The sequence below is a fragment of the Bacillus rossius genome, chromosome 7, assembly GCF_032445375.1.
Source record: "Bacillus rossius redtenbacheri isolate Brsri chromosome 7, Brsri_v3, whole genome shotgun sequence".
NCBI classification, from domain to species: Eukaryota; Metazoa; Arthropoda; class Insecta; order Phasmatodea; family Bacillidae; genus Bacillus; species Bacillus rossius.
In genome coordinates, this window is record NC_086335.1 from 67258960 (window position 1) to 67277138 (window position 18179).

Here is an 18179-nt window from a genome sequence, read left to right on the forward strand (position 1 = left end):
TACATACATGCAAAAATATGAGTTTTTCATACCTGAAAATTATCACTACAATAAAAAAAGGGGGGCCTCGGAATATTGTTGCCCCAGGCCTCCAATTCTCATAAAACAGCCCTGAGTGCGGGAGACAGGTTTTCTTACGAAAATAGACGGAAGTCGAAAAGGTAAATACAGTTGAGTCCACAGAAATGCTTTTTTCTCTCATTTCGCAATGTCTTTTGGCACCGCCTTACGGTATTAGAAAATTTACACGGGCATGAAATTGGCTGGATGTAAACCCTGGTATAATAAAAGGTTACGTATTTTGTCGGAGATCGTTTAGTTTACTACTCTGTGTGCATTGTTTTATGATATCGGAGCGCATGCATATATTCACTCTAAAATACTTGTACAAGAGTCTAATATTGATTTTCATCGTAGCTGTTGATTGAAGTATTACACTTGTAAATAAAGAGGAAAGCTCGACCTCTTCGCGTAGCCTCGACCACAGCTGGGTGCCCGTAAGGACGACGGGGCGCGGGACGCGGGCCGCAGTGTCGCCCTTAGCGCCGCCCCGTTGACGCGCTATCTCGGGCCATGCGCGATAAGACCGTGCGAGGACTGGGGGGTGAAGGTCACGGCGCCAGGGGCGTCCATACGTGACGGGACACACTCCCCGCGGTGTGGGGTTGAAGGGACTCGATCCCGGTACCTCCTAGCCACTGAGCCAGCGCCTCCGTCCAGGCATCTACTGTAAATACCATTGAAACAGAAATCTGTCAAACCTATATACGACAATGACAAAATGAAATATGTGTGAAAACGTTCGCGCAAATACCTGTAATTCTAAAAGTCAATATATTCGGTCAGATGTGTACGCAGGACTTCATTTAGGTGGTTTGGTGAGGATGGGGGGGGGGGGGGGGGGGGGGGGGGGGGGGGGGGGGGGGGGGGGTGTTTACAGTAAAATTTGGTGAATAACAGCTGGGTCAATTAAAAAAAACTCTAAAAAATGTTTTTATTTTGTAAGTTATTTGCCAACATTATTAAGAGTGATTTTTTATGATTCTCACCCCGCTGTTTCTATTCACCCCGTCTACGATTGCCTGCTGTTTACTTCCAGATTCTTTCATTTTGTCGGAAGAAATTTTTTTTTTTTTTACGATTCCTTAGGAATTTTTTTTGTGGGGAAGAGTATATATAGCCCCCCCCCCCCCCCCCCCCCCCCACCTGCATACGCCCCTGTATTCAGGAGATCGTTCTTTCTGACTTTTTTTTTTTTAATGCAAGGAAAATCTAAGAGTCATTTGAAAATGACCTCTGAATTCACTGGGTGAATCAGAGTAAGACAGGAAGTGTTCCTTCATGACCCGAGGCTTCTGACAGCCAGCCGCTGAGGAATGTTTCGGCGTCTGGGTTGGAGAAGCTAATTGAGTGCGAGAGGTCAGGTGGTCCCAGCAGAGGCAAGCGACGCGGTAAGAAGGCAGTTTTCTTTTGAGCTGGTTTTCGAAATTGTCTACTAACACTGGCCGTATCCACATCCAGGGGTGCAACAACAAGGGGGGGGGGGGGGGGGCAATTTCTGAAACCTTGAAGTGGGGGCAAAGAAAGTGCTGTGTAATCAATTTTTAGATAATAAAACTGCTTAAATAGCACCATTTTCCACCTTGAAATTCCCGGGGGAGGACCTCCGAACCCCCCGCTTCAATAGGGGGGGTCAATAATTCTTTATAAAAAGGTATTTGCCCCCCCCCCCCCTTTTTTTTTTTTTTTTTTTTGGAAATTTAGTTGTTGCGCCCCTGTCCACATCCCTTAGCAAATGCAGCCACAATGTAAGGGATGCATTTTCTAATGGATGGATGGTATCCGAACTCTTTTTACTGCTAGCACGACCTGTTGACTGTTGGTAATAGCCAGTGGCGTAGCCAGGATTTGTGTATGGGGGGGGGGGTGTTAAGAAGCATGCGCCCCCCCCACCACCCCCCGTATTAAAGTGGGGGGTCCGGGGGTCCTCCCACGGGAAAATTTGGATTTTAAGGTGTAAAATAGTGCTATTTTAGCAGTTTTCGGTACTTAAATTTAAATATTGCAATGGTAAAAGTTTTATTAATTTTTAATATGAAATTTGTTTGAGTGATTAATAAGAAATTAATTAAAGATTTGGTGCTAAGGGGAGGGGGGTTGAACCCCTAACCCCCCCCCCCTGGCTACGCCCCTGCGGCTGTGGGCAGGCGACGCGCGACGCTGGGGTGTAGTCGGCAGAGCTGTGCGCGTGCTTGCAGGCTGCGGCGACAGCAGGATGGGCTGGCAGGTGGCGGACCTCACGGACAACCTGGCTGCGGACCTGGACGGCAGCCTGTCCGCCCTGGGAGTCGACCTCACCGCGTCCTCCTACAACATGAGGTACTTGCCGCGGGAAGCCTGAGATGTCCATCAAGCTCTGTCCCTGCCCGAACACGCCCGAATATCCACCTTCCGCCAACCTCGGGTTCATTTATATATATATTTACATTTCTCTGTTTATTTTAATGTAGCTGTACTAACCTAACTAACCGTCCGTAGTGTTTGAAAGTGTTTTAATGTATCTAACCTAACCGACCACTTTTAATATTTGGATTCATTTTTCCTGCGCAAAAATAAATCGCGAGGTTGGCAACTAACTCGTTTTCCTCTTCGTCGAGTTCCTTCTGTCATTCAGCATGCTAAATACTATTTAAAACTGAAGAGCGAGTGTTTGCAATTTACTCGCCGAGAGAGTTCGATTTGTGCCCGGCTGTTCGGCACTAAGTCCGTCCTCGAGTATAACGTAGATGGATCTTACCACGAAGACCAAGTCCCCACTTGGTCGCGCTGGGTGTCGTGGATAGCATGACATCACATAGCAAGCGGCGTGGTGTTGGTATTATCTACTCTATGATGTTCGTTTCGTGGATATCGGAACAGAAAAAAATTCAATAATAGACATAGACGCCGGGGGTGGCCACATCTGAATGAATACGTGATAACCAGCTGAAGCCGTTCATTTTCGAGCAAATGGTCTGCGCCATGTTAGACGCCCAATACATTGGCTGAAGTGACTGTGTTTAACGACGGTGATTTTATTCCATACTTGTTGATTTTCACCGCCCGCAACGTAATCGTGATTGTGACGATGTTTTGGAAGTTAGTCCCTGAACGTGACACTACCCTCTACCGGCTGAACAGCGAGGCATCTGTGGTGGCCTATCCCTCCAGCAAAAAGGGGGGGGGGGGGGGGGATAAGCGAGAGAGAGAGAGAGAGAGAGAGAGAGAGAGAGAGAGAGAGAGAGAGAGAGAGAGAGAGATAGAGAGAATGCAACGTGTTCACCTTCACATTTTTGTGAGCAGATTAAAATACCACTTATTTTGTGGCACTCCGATCTCCGAGTATGCGCCCGCAATTCTTCCTGAACCAAATGTCATTAATTAAACATTTTATTTATAAAAAAATTAACGTAACTTCTTAAAAAAAACCTTAATGCCTTGTATTTATTATGTAATATTATTACGATTGCGTAAATATATGTAAAAACTCAAGAAGTAGGGATTTTTTGGCTAGCGTGAGTGAGTGGTGAGAAATGAGCCAACAATGTAACGTGGATTGTGCGCGTGGCGCGTAACGGAAACATTCGGTGTTGGTAAGTTGGTAAACTTGCCACGCCTGCGCGCTGTGCTAAGCGCGTGTTTACAAGTATGGCGTCGTGGTGGGGCAGCGCGGGAGGGAGTGGCAGACGGAGATAGCGCTTAAAGCGAGAAAGGAACATCGAACAGAAAAAATAGCCGCGCGAAGAGAAAACTAAACGAACCGGTTCGAAGCGGTTTGCCTTCATAGCCTGTTGCCGTAGTCGAGCAGGTTGCTACGGTGTTCCGTTCCGATGGGACTAACAGCGTTTTTTGTTTTCGCTAAGTTTTCCTGGTTTAGTCGAAGCAGATTCGGTGCTGACAGAAGAGGTTACTCGTTGGCGGATACGCCATGAACTGTGTGCGATGCATTTTCTGAAGGAGAAAATTGTCAACAATAGGTAATGTAATTTTTTTTTAATATGAAGGAAATTGTCACGTGCTATGGGGTGAAGCGAGGACGTCACTAGAGCGTTGTTTTTAATTCGGCGCGTGCGCTGTTTGTAGTGGGGGAAGAAAACTTACAAGTTATTGATACGTGAAATTGTGTCGTCAGAAACAGTAAGGACTTGTTAGCTCATTTTTTTCATTTTGTAATAATGAAGCATTTTGATTTAAAATAGAAAGGTAACACCATATTTAACAGATGTTGGCCATGTAAACTGACAGCAGCAGAGGTACGAGTTTGGACCTTGGCCGCGGGATTCGTTAACGCACGTGGCTATTAACGATTCATTAATCATTAGCCGTTAAAATTTATATATTAAATAATGCAAGTTATTCTTCTGTTGGTAAAGTGTCTTTCAAATAAGGATTTTTCTGTAGTATGACTAGACGTGTCATCTCTCACGTAAACATTAACATTCGATGACGTCATTTTACAGTGCTGGCAATATTTGAAATGATTGGATACAAACGTCAGTGTGCATGTTCCCGCATGCACCACCGATTCGAGGACAGTGTTTCGCACGCATGTACCAGGATCAAATGACTTTGTTTTAAAAATCAGTATTTTCTTTTCCTTCAATAATATGGTACGTTGGTTTGTTAATTTTTAAACCGTTTCAGTTTTGAAATTATTGATTAGAAATTGAATGGTAATTTTTTTATCAAATGATTACATATATTTAAGTAATTTAAAGTAAACTGTAAATTTAGTGGTACCTAAAGAATTTATATATATTTTTTAGTGTACATACTTATTGTAACTATACTGACACATAATTGAATTATTTTTATAAAGCTACCATGCCCCTCCAACTCGAATAGGGCAACGAATTCCTTACCAAATAATTCTGAAGATTCGGTCTAACATGCTGCAAACGTTGTAATATAAAAAAAATGACCATTATTTCAATAAAAATGTACTACAGAAAGTAAGCAAATGGTGTAATATTAATTAAAATGTGTACAACTTGTTTAATTATTGTATTTTAATATAATTTAATAAATAATTTTATCATGATGGTGGCAGCGATGACAAATCAAATTTTATTTATTTATTGTGTTTAGCAGTTGGCACAATTGGGGTCCGTACTTTGGGTATGTTCGGCAAACAAATGAGCTAGATAAGGTTCGCTCGTAATAACATTGAGTTACAACTCTTATCCTTTATATACTCTTTGAAAGCTACACAAGTCTTGTTAAAGGCTGCTGTGTAGTTTTCAGACAAACTGAAGAATATATTTAGTTATAGTCTTTTAATAAAATAAATAAAAACCAAAGCAAACCCTATCATGTATCATGTCCTTGTATGCATTTTTTCAGTGTCAAAGATAAACTCATATCTATTAAATTAGTACTTATTTTTAATTTAAAAAAATAAAACTATTTGTTGAGAATCTAAGTTGTGTTGTGACAGTATTCACAATAGACAATATATAGAATATTTATACGATTAGTCAAATTGCATGTTGAGTTCTGTACAACTGAACAGCAAAAATAACTATATCAGCTGAATGAAAATAATTGTTAGTTAAAGAATATAATTTATCTATAAACATTGGAAGTAAAATATAATTTTCATAATTTCATTTGCAAATAGAAATTTTAAAATGTGTGCAAGTCTTTTAGTACTTGCTGTGTAATGATAAAAGAAAAAAAAAACTTGACAAAATCCTAAACCCTGGCTTTCAACCAAATTCCAACAATAATTTTACTAAAATACTGCCCATCTGGTTAAAAGGATAGTGCCACCGGGCACTTTGTACCCAATTGCAGCTATATATATATGTATATATATATAAAATTAAATATTAAATAAAATATTAAATATTAAAATTCACTAAAATGTTAACTGGAAACTTTTTCAAACATTGTAACACTAAGTATATGTCTATATTTGTTTTGGTTTAAAAGACTGTAATCAGTCTGTAAATTCTTCTTACAAACAACCATAACCTTATTGAGCTGATTGAACATTATTATTACATTATATATTGTATTATTTTTAAAAAAAATTACAGTTACGTGATTTGAACCATGTCAAACATTCGCCCTTGATCTTTACAAGTGCGCTCTCTACCTGTGCGCGAATGAGCCTGCTGGAATGTTGCAAGGAGAATATGTATTATAATCATTGTAATGCCAGTTTTCTTCCATATTTTAAAACTTGTAAAATACTTCTTACTGTGACTATTTTAGTTTACCAAATATATTCCAGAGTAGTTACACTGTCATCAAGGTTCATTTGGCACACCAATTCGTTTGATACGCCCCATAATGTTTACGAAGGTGACTGTACGTGGGTTTACGTTGATACACATCAGTCTACCATCTTGACAACTTCGGCAACCGTGGTTACACATTCCCGTTCATTCAACTCCCGTTCCATTCACGAAATTACTCCTACAAAATGTTGTATTCTGAAGAGCTAAGATTATTACACACAAAAAAAAAGTTTGACTGAAAACACAATATTTGTTAAAAAAAAGTTTTTTTTAAAACTTGCTCACAGTTTGAGCTGGGGAAGTGCATAGCACAAAAGAGCCTCACACTGCTCATTTAAATACCCCACCCACTGGCAGTCACCCCTACTACTAAACTAGTTAGGGCAAATTTGCTAGTTTTATAAAAGTGCTAAAATAACACTATATCAGTTAAAACAGGGTCTGCAGATTTGGTAACATGAGATTACATTAACATTTTTAATGAGTTGCAGACTGAAGTACTCTTTAAGTTATTTATTTAAATCCAACCAATATAAAACCACACTGTAGGGCTTAAAATTAGAAATTTCATTTCAGCCTTTTATATTTAACAGCTTTTGAGTATATGTAAAAAATACATTAATAAAAGGAGACAGGATGATGATTATAAAATAAAAGAAGGTATTGACACACAGCAGTAATAAAAAATAAAAATATATTGACACACAGCTACCTTTTTATTTTTTATTTTCTTATTTGTTTTTTATTTTATACTTTTCCCCAGTGAATAAATTTACCACTTGTGTGACTTTTTCTTAAACAGGAACATTGTACATCTATTGTAGACAGAAATAGCTACCATTTAGCTATTTTCAATTTGTAAGTTAAATTTATAGGCTACTTTTTGCTCTGTAAAGAAAACACTAGTTTTTGTTGAAAAGTAATTTTAACTGTTTAAAAGATTAAATGACAGAAAGAGATAATTTATATAAAAATTAAAATTAGTAGGTTTAGTTAGGCACATGAATACAACTATGAGGTCTGACATGATATACAAATAAAAATATAGTCATCTCATATTTGTGCGAGTTTGACATTATCCAAAGATGGAATTAATTGGCTAGCCAAAATGGAATGAGTGGAATAAAAATAGAAGCACTTTGAATTATTTAATGATTTTTATAATTATTTTTGGTGATTGTAAAATTACGTGTATCAAGTGTCGGCAGCTTGGAAGTCGTGAGTATTAGCTGCACGTGCTTGACCAGACAAAGCAGAACGCATGCACCGGCCTAGCAACCAGTCAGCCGGTGCGATGCTAGCACGGGACCAAACACTGAGCGTGTTTGGGAATCATGACGTGAGGCAGCTGTTTGTTTGTGCTGTGCCTGGCGGCGAGTGGCCGTGGTATTTGGTGTTCCTAACGTTCGCTGCCCACAAAGGTTTCTTCATTGATGCTCTGGGCAAACATGCTGTTCCGAGTCTTCTGTCGCAACAGCCCGCTTGTGTGTGGTGGGTTAGAGCCAGTGTGTCAGTCCCAGGAGAGGTGTTGACACGTCGGCCGCCCGGAAAAAACTTTGACCGTTGTGTTTGTGTTGGTGTTTCAGTGAGGCCCTGTTGGCGCTGCCGTCACTCACGGTATTCAAGCAAGAGGCGCCGTCTCCATCGTCGCATGATAATGTGTAAGTTAGGGTTGGTCTCTCCGAGTGGCCTTGCCACTCTTAACTGTACAGCTGTGATGTACTAACACACACCAAGTTCATTTTGTTCGTGCTACGTACCTTTCTATAGTCGACTCGAACAATAGCATGTCTCATCCCTAGTTTGCAGTGTGCATTATATGGACACTTTTGTCTCTTTACAATGCATGATTTCTCCTGTTAGTGCTGTCCCTTTTTCATTTGCTCTGTTGCGGGATACACACCATAGAGCACAAACATTTTATACACAACTTTATAATGTAATGATAAATTTTTTAAACATGATAGTTTGTAGTGGAAAATTTGGAATGAGAAATTTGGTAAAGGAAAATTTGGAATGAGAATTTTGGAAATATTTTTTTCTTATAGTATATCATCAAGAACGGCATGTGATAAATTTCAATTTTTTACTTCTAAGGAGACATAATGGAGAGATGTCATTTTGTTTTCGAATGTTTTTGTCAACAAATTTTTTATTTCATTTAATATTAAAAATTTTGGCTTTGCGTGAATGTAGCAGATAATTTAATGTAAGTTATCTACTGATACTAACAGTTTCTTCTGTGAAATAATATTGTCAATAGACACCATTTTATAGCAACAGAAAAATCAACCAATAGTACAAATAAAAAATGTTTGAAGTTAACCAGTGTCTGCCCTAGACTTTGTGGGTCCCTGGGTCATTTACTTTTGAGGGGCTGTAATATCTCGTCAGAAGGTCAAAAGGTGTCTTACTGAGGGGTGAAGGAATAGCCCCCAGAGAAAAGGATGGCTCAACATTAGAATATTTGAAAATTAAACTCTTTGGAACAACATTTTTAAGCCAAGCTGCAACCTAAATTTTACTATGGTTTTGCTTATCCGTCTTATGAAATTTAAATATTTTTTCTTGATCAATTACGCTCAGGTTAGTATTTAAAAATCCCAAAGATTAAACCTTGTTGAAATCGCTTCATTACCTGAGGCAATAAAAATCTTCAAAAGTTTTTTTTCTAACATGCAATCATGAAAACAATTGAAATCGAAAGTTATTGACCAGCGCTTTAAATTACATGCTAGTTAAAATTTGATTATACCTTCTCTCGTTAATTTCAAACATTTCTCGCAGAGTATTTTATGAACGAGGAAAAAGGAAATGAAAGAGGTTGTTGCGGTGGGCCCGGGCAGGTCCTTAAAAACGCCTGGCCCGAGAGGGTGTCCTCGGTGTGTGCTGTGCAGGCCCGGCGGGGGCGGCCTCGACGGGGGGCTGGGGCCCAAGAGCTCGAGCGCGGCCACGCAGCTGCACCAGTTCCTGCACCAGCAGGGCGGCTCGCTGGGCTCGTCCCTCCTGCCGTCGCCGCCCGCGGAGCTGGACCCGGCAGGTACCCGCCTGCCCCCTACTTCGACTCGAGACCCCTCCCCGGCCTCCGCCGTCCCCGGCACTGGAACATCTCGTGGCACTTTGCTTGTACGCGTTCCTATTAAACCGCCATCTCCAGCAGACTGTCTTCTACACCTGTCCCCATTACGGACTGATGTGCGGTCGTGAACCCTGATCTGTCGCGTTGTTGAGAGGTTTTGACATCTCGTGGCACTTTGCTTGTTCGCGTTACTATTAAACCGCCATCTCCAGCAGACTGTCTTCTACACGTGTCCCCAGCACGGACCGATGTGCGGTCGTGAACCCTGATCTGTTAGCGTTGTTGAGAGGTTGTGACATCCCGTGGCACTTTGCTTGTTCGCGTTACTATTAAACCGCCATCTACAGCAGACTGTCTTCTACACGTGTCCCCAGCACGGACCGATGTGCGGTCGTGAACCCTGATCTGTTAGCGTTGTTGAGAGGTTGTGACATCCCGTGGCACTTTGCTTGTTCGCGTTACTATTAAACCGCCATCTCCAGCAGACTGTCTTCTACACGTGTCCCCGGCACGGACCGATGTGCAGTTGTGAACCCTGATCTGTCGCGTTGTTGAGAGGTTGAAACACCTCGTGGCACTTTGCTTATTTGCGTTTCTATTAATTTTTTCTTCCCTAGTACGTTTAACTATGTCCCGCATCAAGACGCTACTTTACATTTAATAGTTTAACAGTCCTCTGCACGTGTCCCCAGCACGGACTGATGTGCAGTTGTGAATCCTGATCTGTCGCGTTGTTGAGAGGTTGTAACATCCCGTGGCACTTTGTTTTTCGCATTCCTATTAATTATTTCTTCCCTAGTTCGTTTAACTATGTCCTGCATCAAGACACTACTTTACATTTATTAGTTTACCAGTCCTCTGCACGTGTCCTTAGCACGGACTGATGTGCAGTCATGAACCCTGATCTGTTCGCGTTGTTGAGAGTTTGAAACATCTCATGGCACTTTGCTTATTCGCGTTCCTATTAATTATTTCTTCCCTAGTACGTTTAACTATGTCCTGCATCAAGACGCTACTTTACATTTAATAGCTTAATGCCACCTGTAGGCAAATAGTAAGCCAATGTTGGCACTGTGCTCAGAAGTAAAGAATCTACCCAGCATCAGCTATGAAAGTAACAGATCGAAATACAATGGGAAACTCTTGAAGTTTTGCTGTATCGAGGGAAAGAAGTTGTATTAGATGCTGAGTCAACTGCTTTGAGAAGTAAAAGCTCACCACTTTCCGTGGAAACAGATTCTGGGACATGTTATTAACACTTGTTTACATAATTTTATTGTATTTTATTTGATAATAGCCTGGCACCCACTATATTTTCGTAATGAAGAATGATGATACTACTCATCCAATTTGATTTTAGTATTCCAGCCTAAATCATACACTTTTCAGGGATATATATATTCTTAAAAATTCCGTAATTCCTGATTTAATAGTAGTGCATATTCTAATGCCATGCTAAATTGTTTTTCCTTCTAATTTTTCACAAAGAATCACGGTGTCATCCTGGATTTTCTGCAAAACAGAAAAAATTCTGCAAAGAAACACACTGGAAATCTTAACATGGCCATTACAATAGCTTAGCATTTTGTAGCTCAATAGTGTACTTTATCTAGCGTTAGACTTTAGTTATGACGGTAATAGTGAACCCTGTTAAGAATGCAGAAAATTTAATTTATCCTGGGCAAAACAAAGTGATATTAGACAGTGTTCATGTTTATAAAAGTGTGGTTACAAAACAGTTCAGATGAATATTGTGTGGAAGGGGGGGGGGGAGATAGAAATAATTGCAGAAAAATTAATAAAACTAATCAGGATTTTAACGGGTAACGATTGATGCTACCATATTTTTCTTTGTTTTTCTTTTTTCTTTTGAGATCATACCTACGTCCATACTATTCTCACTTATTATCTCTTGTTCAAAAAAAAAAATACTAAATTTTTATCGCTATATGTACACCAAATAAGCAAGAATTTCATTTTTGTCGCACTTGGATTCCACGCATACATTTTTTTTTTTCCTGCTGCAGTGCATTCGTGAATGTCTGCCACATGCCCTGGCACTGTTGCAGCGGGCGAGAACATAGTGTCGACCAGCGCGACCTTCAACCAGACGGTGAGGATGACGGTGACCTCGGTCGCCACCTCCACGACCAGCCCCGGCCAGCCCAAGGAGTCGGCCATCGACTCCAGGTCGGTCTGCCGTCCGCGCCGCTGCCCTCCGAGACTCGTGACCCATCTACCTGCCCTTCGTCACGCCTTTCGTGTGCCTCCGCACCTCCGCAGGGGGTCTGCGAACCGACAAAAATCATGAAATTTATGGGAAAAATAACAAAACTGAAGTATTGGTACTACTAGCTCACTGTAGGAAAGGTTTTGATGGAGATTAAAAACTGACGAAAACTAGCTTCTACTGCGCAGCTTAGGTTCCCCCCTCCCTTCTTTGCGATAGAGAATTTCCGTCACTCCCCTCTCTGTCGCCAAGAAGGGAGGGGGGAACCTAAGCTGCGCAGTAGAAGCTAGTTTTTGTCAGTTTTTAATCTCCATCAAAACCTTTCCTACAGCGAGCCAGTAGTACTGAAGTTACAAAAATAAAATTCGAAATAAACATTAAAGGTCCTAGAAGTCTAGGCAGTATCGATGAAAGTGCCAGCTTCGGCTGCCTGCTTCATTAAACATACGTCCTGACTCGCGGAACCCCTGTGACCCTGCCACGGAATCCCAGGGTTCCGCGGAACACCTTTTACAAACCGCTGCATTAGAGGATAAATTTTTCCCAAAATAAAAGTGTGTTATTTAGTTAAAGTAGCATAGAAATTATGAAAATATTCTCAACAACATTTAATGCACTTTTCACTTTTTATTTTTTATGAAATATAATGAAAATTTGATTATTAGTTAACTTTGCCTTGAAAGATTACGTTTTATTTTTAACAAAGAGGTAAACTAAAGTTTTTTTATTTTTTGTTACGAACATTCATTGGCATCAACAAAATTCCTGTGGGTTAAATATGACATGTACTTGCATGTTTAATGAGTTTGTGGCTTGGCAGTGTAACAAGATGCAAGCAGCACGATACACACGCAGCGTTTTGTCTCAGATTTCAGTACGTGCTGGCTGCAGCCACCTCCATCGCAACCAAGGTCAACGAAGCGACTCTGACCTACCTCAACCAGGGCCAGTCTTACGAGATCAAGCTGAAGAAACTGGGCGATCTCTCTTTGTTCCGAGGGAAGATCCTGAAGGTAGCCATTTCCATCTCTACAACTTCAAGTTGGCATGTACTTCAATACTAACTGTGTCTGTTTTGGAATTTAAAAAAAAAAATTCCCACAAAATATGTTTATAGTGGTTGAACGATTGGTGGTGCGAAGCTACCATCCGTGGGATTAGGCCTGAATGCCTCTAAGGCAGTATCCCCTCTGAGAGGAAACGATAATTAAAAGTTTCTGAGTTGAAGGCTAACGATTTCTATACTAGGCGGTTCCATATGTGTTACGGCCCTCACTAATTCCTTGTGAGCCATCAGAGGATTCATCAGGTATCTCTAGAATTTATTCTAACAACATGAAAAATGCTATTCATTAATGATACCTTAAAACAAAAAAATTATTTTTCCAGTTAGGGAACCCATTGTTACTATTGTTATGATAAAATTTACCAATTATTTAAAAAAAAAAAAAAAATTATTTCTGTAATGGTTAGTAATATTAGTACTTTAACTATTGTTGACCAAAAATTTGATCAATGAAATAGAAAATGTTTCCTGAAATTTGATATTTTAAATGGGTACAATTATTCAATTTTAATTGGTAACATTTGTGCTACTGTGCATCCTAAGGTATTGGGAGTCAGTAGTGGATCCAGAGGGGGGGGCTAAGGGGCTCAAGCCCCCTCCAAAAGCATCTGGGTCCACTATTGTTTTAGTGTTTGCCTTGATAAAGCCTAGCCTCAGCTGGGTCAAGCCCCTACCAAACCAAAATCCTGGATGCGCCACTGTTGGGAGTTGACCATAAAATAAATTTAATGAAACTAAGAAATGTTATTTAGGTAAGTGGAAGGAATGACACTTTTCAGCCTTGATTAGAGGCTGTTTCCTTTCGCCCGATGCTTGACGAGGCAGTCAAGGAATGACACTTTTCAGCCTTGATTAGAGGCTGTTTCCTTTCGCCCGATGCTTGACGAGGCAGTCAAGGAATGACACTTTTTAGCCTCGATTAGAGGCTGTTTCCTTTCGCCCGATGCTTGACGAGGCAGTCAAGGAATGACACTTTTTAGCCTCGATTAGAGGCTGTTTCCTTTCGCCCGATGCTTGACGAGGCAGTCAAGGAATGACACTTTTTAGCCTCGATTAGAGGCTGTTTCCTTTCGCCCGATGCTTGACGAGGCAGTCAAGGAATGACACTTTTTAGCCTCGATTAGAGGCTGTTTCCTTTCGCCCGATGCTTGACGAGGCAGTCAAGGAATGACACTTTTTAGCCTCGATTAGAGGCTGTTTCCTTTCGCCCGATGCTTGACGAGGCAGTCAAGGAATGACACTTTTTAGCCTCGATTAGAGGCTGTTTCCTTTCGCCCGATGCTTGACGAGGCAGTCAAGGAATGACACTTTTTAGCCTCGATTAGAGGCTGTTTCCTTTCGCCCGATGCCTGACGAGGCAGTCAAGGAATGACACTTTTCAGCCTTGATTAGAGGCTGTTTCCTTTCGCCCGATGCTTGACGAGGCAGTCAAGGAATGACACTTTTTAGCCTCGATTAGAGGCTGTTTCCTTTCGCCCGATGCTTGACGAGGCAGTCAAGGAATGACACTTTTTAGCCTCGATTAGAGGCTGTTTCCTTTCGCCCGATGCTTGACGAGGCAGTCAAGGAATGACACTTTTTAGCCTCGATTAGAGGCTGTTTCCTTTCGCCCGATGCTTGACGAGGCAGTCAAGGAATGACACTTTTTAGCCTCGATTAGAGGCTGTTTCCTTTCGCCCGATGCCTGACGAGGCAGTCAAGGAATGACACTTTTCAGCCTTGATTAGAGGCTGTTTCCTTTCGCCCGATGCTTGACGAGGCAGTCAAGGAATGACACTTTTTAGCCTCGATTAGAGGCTGTTTCCTTTCGCCCGATGCTTGACGAGGCAGTCAAGGAATGACACTTTTTAGCCTCGATTAGAGGCTGTTTCCTTTCGCCCGATGCTTGACGAGGCAGTCAAGGAATGACACTTTTCAGCCTTGATTAGAGGCTGTTTCCTTTCGCCCGATGCTTGACGAGGCAGTCAAGGAATGACACTTTTTAGCCTCGATTAGAGGCTGTTTCCTTTCGCCCGATGCTTGACGAGGCAGTCAAGGAATGACACTTTTTAGCCTCGATTAGAGGCTGTTTCCTTTCGCCCGATGCTTGACGAGGCAGTCAAGGAATGACACTTTTTAGCCTCGATTAGAGGCTGTTTCCTTTCGCCCGATGCTTGACGAGGCAGTCAAGGAATGACACTTTTTAGCCTCGATTAGAGGCTGTTTCCTTTCGCCCGATGCTTGACGAGGCAGTCAAGGAATGACACTTTTCAGCCTCGATTAGAGGCTGTGTCCTTTCGCCCGATGCCTGACGAGGCAGTCAAGGAATGACACTTTTCAGCCTCGATTAGAGGCTGTGTCCTTTCGCCCGATGCCTGACGAGGCAGTCAAGGAATGACACTTTTCAGCCTTGATTAGAGGCTGTTTCCTTTCGCCCGATGCCTGACGAGGCAGTCTCGAGAGCCGGGCGCCGTGTTGCAGAGCGTGGTGCGCATCTGCTTCCACGAGCGGCGCCTGCAGTACACGGAGCGGGAGCAGATGGCGTCGTGGCAGGCGTCGCGGCCGGGCGAGCGCATCATCGAGGTGGACGTGCCGCTGTCGTACGGCCTGTACGACGTGGTGCAGGACCAGAGCCTCATCAACACCGTCGACATCCTGTGGGACGCCACCAAGGAGGTGGGCGTGTACATCAAGGTGAGCTGCCGTCCAGCGTCTGCCCAGAACCACGATTTAAGGGGCCCGCCTACCCGGTCACACACTCGGTGTGCAGAGCTTCAGGAAAAACAACGCCATTTCAAAACTACTCAAGATATCCGAGTGGGGTATGTTTACGAAAAGCATTTAAGAGTTCGCTGAGGCCCGAAAAGTACTTTTAATTTTGGATCATGTTTTTAAACTGTATTTCTAGAAGAGTTAAAATGGCTGAAACGCATGTTTTCAGAGTAATTTTTAGGTGTAAAACAAGTGGTACAGATTCTTGAAAGCACTTAAGGGACTTGCATTACACCTTTATCTACATTTCCCCGTAATATAAAAATACGGTCACCGCACAAATTTCACAGTTATCCTGTGACGACGAGAAGACTGCGCGCCAGTTCAGAGCCTTGAGCTTAGAGGCGATACCGCGCTAGAAATACCATCGAGCGTCGCACTTATAATCCCGCCTCACTAACACACATACACCCCTGACGAGGCGGGCCCCTAATTTGTTTCTATTAAAGTACACTTATTTCGTTATAAATGGGTTCTTTTGATGCTTTTTGATGTTTTTTTACTTAATTATATTTATTTACATTTGTGTACAAATCATGTTATTCATATTGTATCGACAGATTTCGTTTGATGCACAAGCTTTCCGACTCATTTCGGTTAATGTAGATTTTTTTCATTTCCATTTGTATCGTTTCGTGTTATTTTATTATTTCGCATTTATATGTTCAAGGAGATTTAATATTTCTCACAAAAATTCCACATTTTAGCGGGAAACGTGAATTTTCGGCACAAAAAATGCAGCCGTTTCTGAGAGTTGATCGGTTCCGTTTCTAAAAGAAAGTCACGTGGCACATAGCGTATTTGTGTAACGGGAAACACATTACAATGTTCAATATCTCGAACGTGAATTTTTTTTTCCTACTGTAACGTCTATTGTTAATTTATTGTGAACAGCACAAACAATGGTGTGTGTGTGCTTGACGGTACCTCCTCCGGGACCGGGCTCGTTTGCAGGCCGGTGTTGCAACTCTTGCTAGTGCATTCGGGACAGTTAAGTTCTTAACTGTGTCGATGGACACTGATTGCTGATTGGTTCTTGTGACCCTCTGTTGTCATGTGTGGTGTGGGCGAGGGTCCGAATACATTGGTCAACTTGAACGTTCTGTCCCAATCAGCATCCTTTGGTAGCATAGAACAACAGTACACTCTAGATATTTGAGTTTCCAATTCTCGTTTTAAAAACATGCATGAAAACAATAAACAAACAAAAAATTTATAAACATTTACTGCGTTCTAGTGACTACTTTAGAATTCAGGACATTCGGACATCAGACATCGCAATTGTGGACTGAGACTAACTCAACCCCCCCAGTGTGAAAAACAGTGTCAATGTCGCTGCAGAGCTTCGATACGATACGGAGCACTGGAGGCGGTCGCAGTGCTAGGTTTGTGTTTTGTCTCGTCCCTCAGGTGAACTGTATCAGCACGGAGTTCACCCCCAAGAAGCACGGCGGGGAGAAGGGCGTGCCGTTCCGCATCCAGGTGGAGACGTTCCTGCACGGCGAGGAGAAGACGAGCAGCAAGCGCCTGCACGCCGCCGCGTGCCAGATCAAGGTGTTCAAGGTGAGCTGTGTTCTGCCCTGTCGGTGCCTCGCCGGTCGTGCGTGCATCTTCGTGAAGAAACCGTTCTTAACTGTGTGCGACCATCACACGGCTGTGGAGAGACGGAAAATTTAATTAATTTGCGGTGCCCGAGAGCAGTCGGTAAAACAAAAAGTTAAATTACGATTTATGAATTATTCTGTACTGGCTCTTTACTTATGGCTAGACCTGTGCGACCATCCAAATTTTGGAAAATAACACTTGGAATTAATAAATATTTAATTGTTTACAAATATTTCACACACCTCATGAACTTGTCATATACATGCTAACGTTCGCTCTTCAGGTTAAGTCTTTTGTGCAGTATAAATACTCAGTTTAGATGCAATGAACAACATGAGCAATGCGCGTGGTTTCAACACCTCAATAAGTGTATTATATCATTAATATGTATTGTATTATTGCATGTGAAGGTTGCAAAAATAATTTTTTATTGTTGATATAATATAATTTATTAGTGGTGCACAGATGCGGATACCGATGAATCGTAATCGGCGATTATGGGTACTTATCGATTAATCTTAATCGGCGATTATCTTAACGATTAGTTTGCCGATTATCTACGTCCCGGCGTAATTAAGTAGGTTTTTACCGTGTAATATTTTGTTACACATTTTAGGACGAAATACGAAAATCTTTATATATATATTTCTTGTGTGCGTGTGTATGTCACTGAACTCCTCCTAGACGGCTGGACCGATTTTGATGAAATTTTTTGTGTGTGTTCACGGGGATTCGAGGATGGTTTAGATTCACAATTGGATATTTTATCTCGATTCTGAGTTAAGAAAAAACTAAAAAAACACGCTTTAAAAGCAAAAAAACTAAGCATTGTTGATAATTAGCCTCCATGGCAATGGGCTTTTGCATTGTTGTTGCCTTCTGCGTAAACATGGGAAAGGCTTTTGGTAACGGCAGTGGCGTGCCCAAGAGGAGGGGTATGTATAATGAGAAGATACAAAATGTCCAGCGTAGAAATACTTACCGCCATATCCATATCTCACAAAAAGTACATTTGGGCAGGACAGTGTCTGTCGGGTCCGCTAGAAAGATATATAGAGATATATGTGTAGAAAGATATATAGAGATAGAGATATACATAGAGAGATAGAGAATTAGAGAGATAAAGAGAGATGCTTAGTATACGTTTAAAAAATTGATTGAGGC

At 41.6% G+C, this 18179-nt stretch overlaps 1 protein-coding gene across 4 annotated transcripts in view; it reads left to right on the forward strand.

Moving 5' to 3' along the window:
- The window catches only part of LOC134534273 (transcription factor CP2-like protein 1), a 122501-nt gene that overhangs the window by 67436 nt on the left and 36886 nt on the right, over positions 1–18179 (forward strand). For all 4 annotated transcript variants that reach the window (XM_063372574.1, XM_063372578.1, XM_063372577.1 and 1 more), the window contains 7 exons: positions 2259–2379; positions 7871–7945; positions 9182–9324; positions 11433–11553; positions 12462–12606; positions 15120–15332; positions 16821–16973. In XM_063372574.1, coding sequence (XP_063228644.1) covers positions 2259–2379; positions 7871–7945; positions 9182–9324; positions 11433–11553; positions 12462–12606; positions 15120–15332; positions 16821–16973 — 971 coding nt within the window. The remainder of the gene's footprint in view (positions 1–2258; positions 2380–7870; positions 7946–9181; positions 9325–11432; positions 11554–12461; positions 12607–15119; positions 15333–16820; positions 16974–18179) is intronic.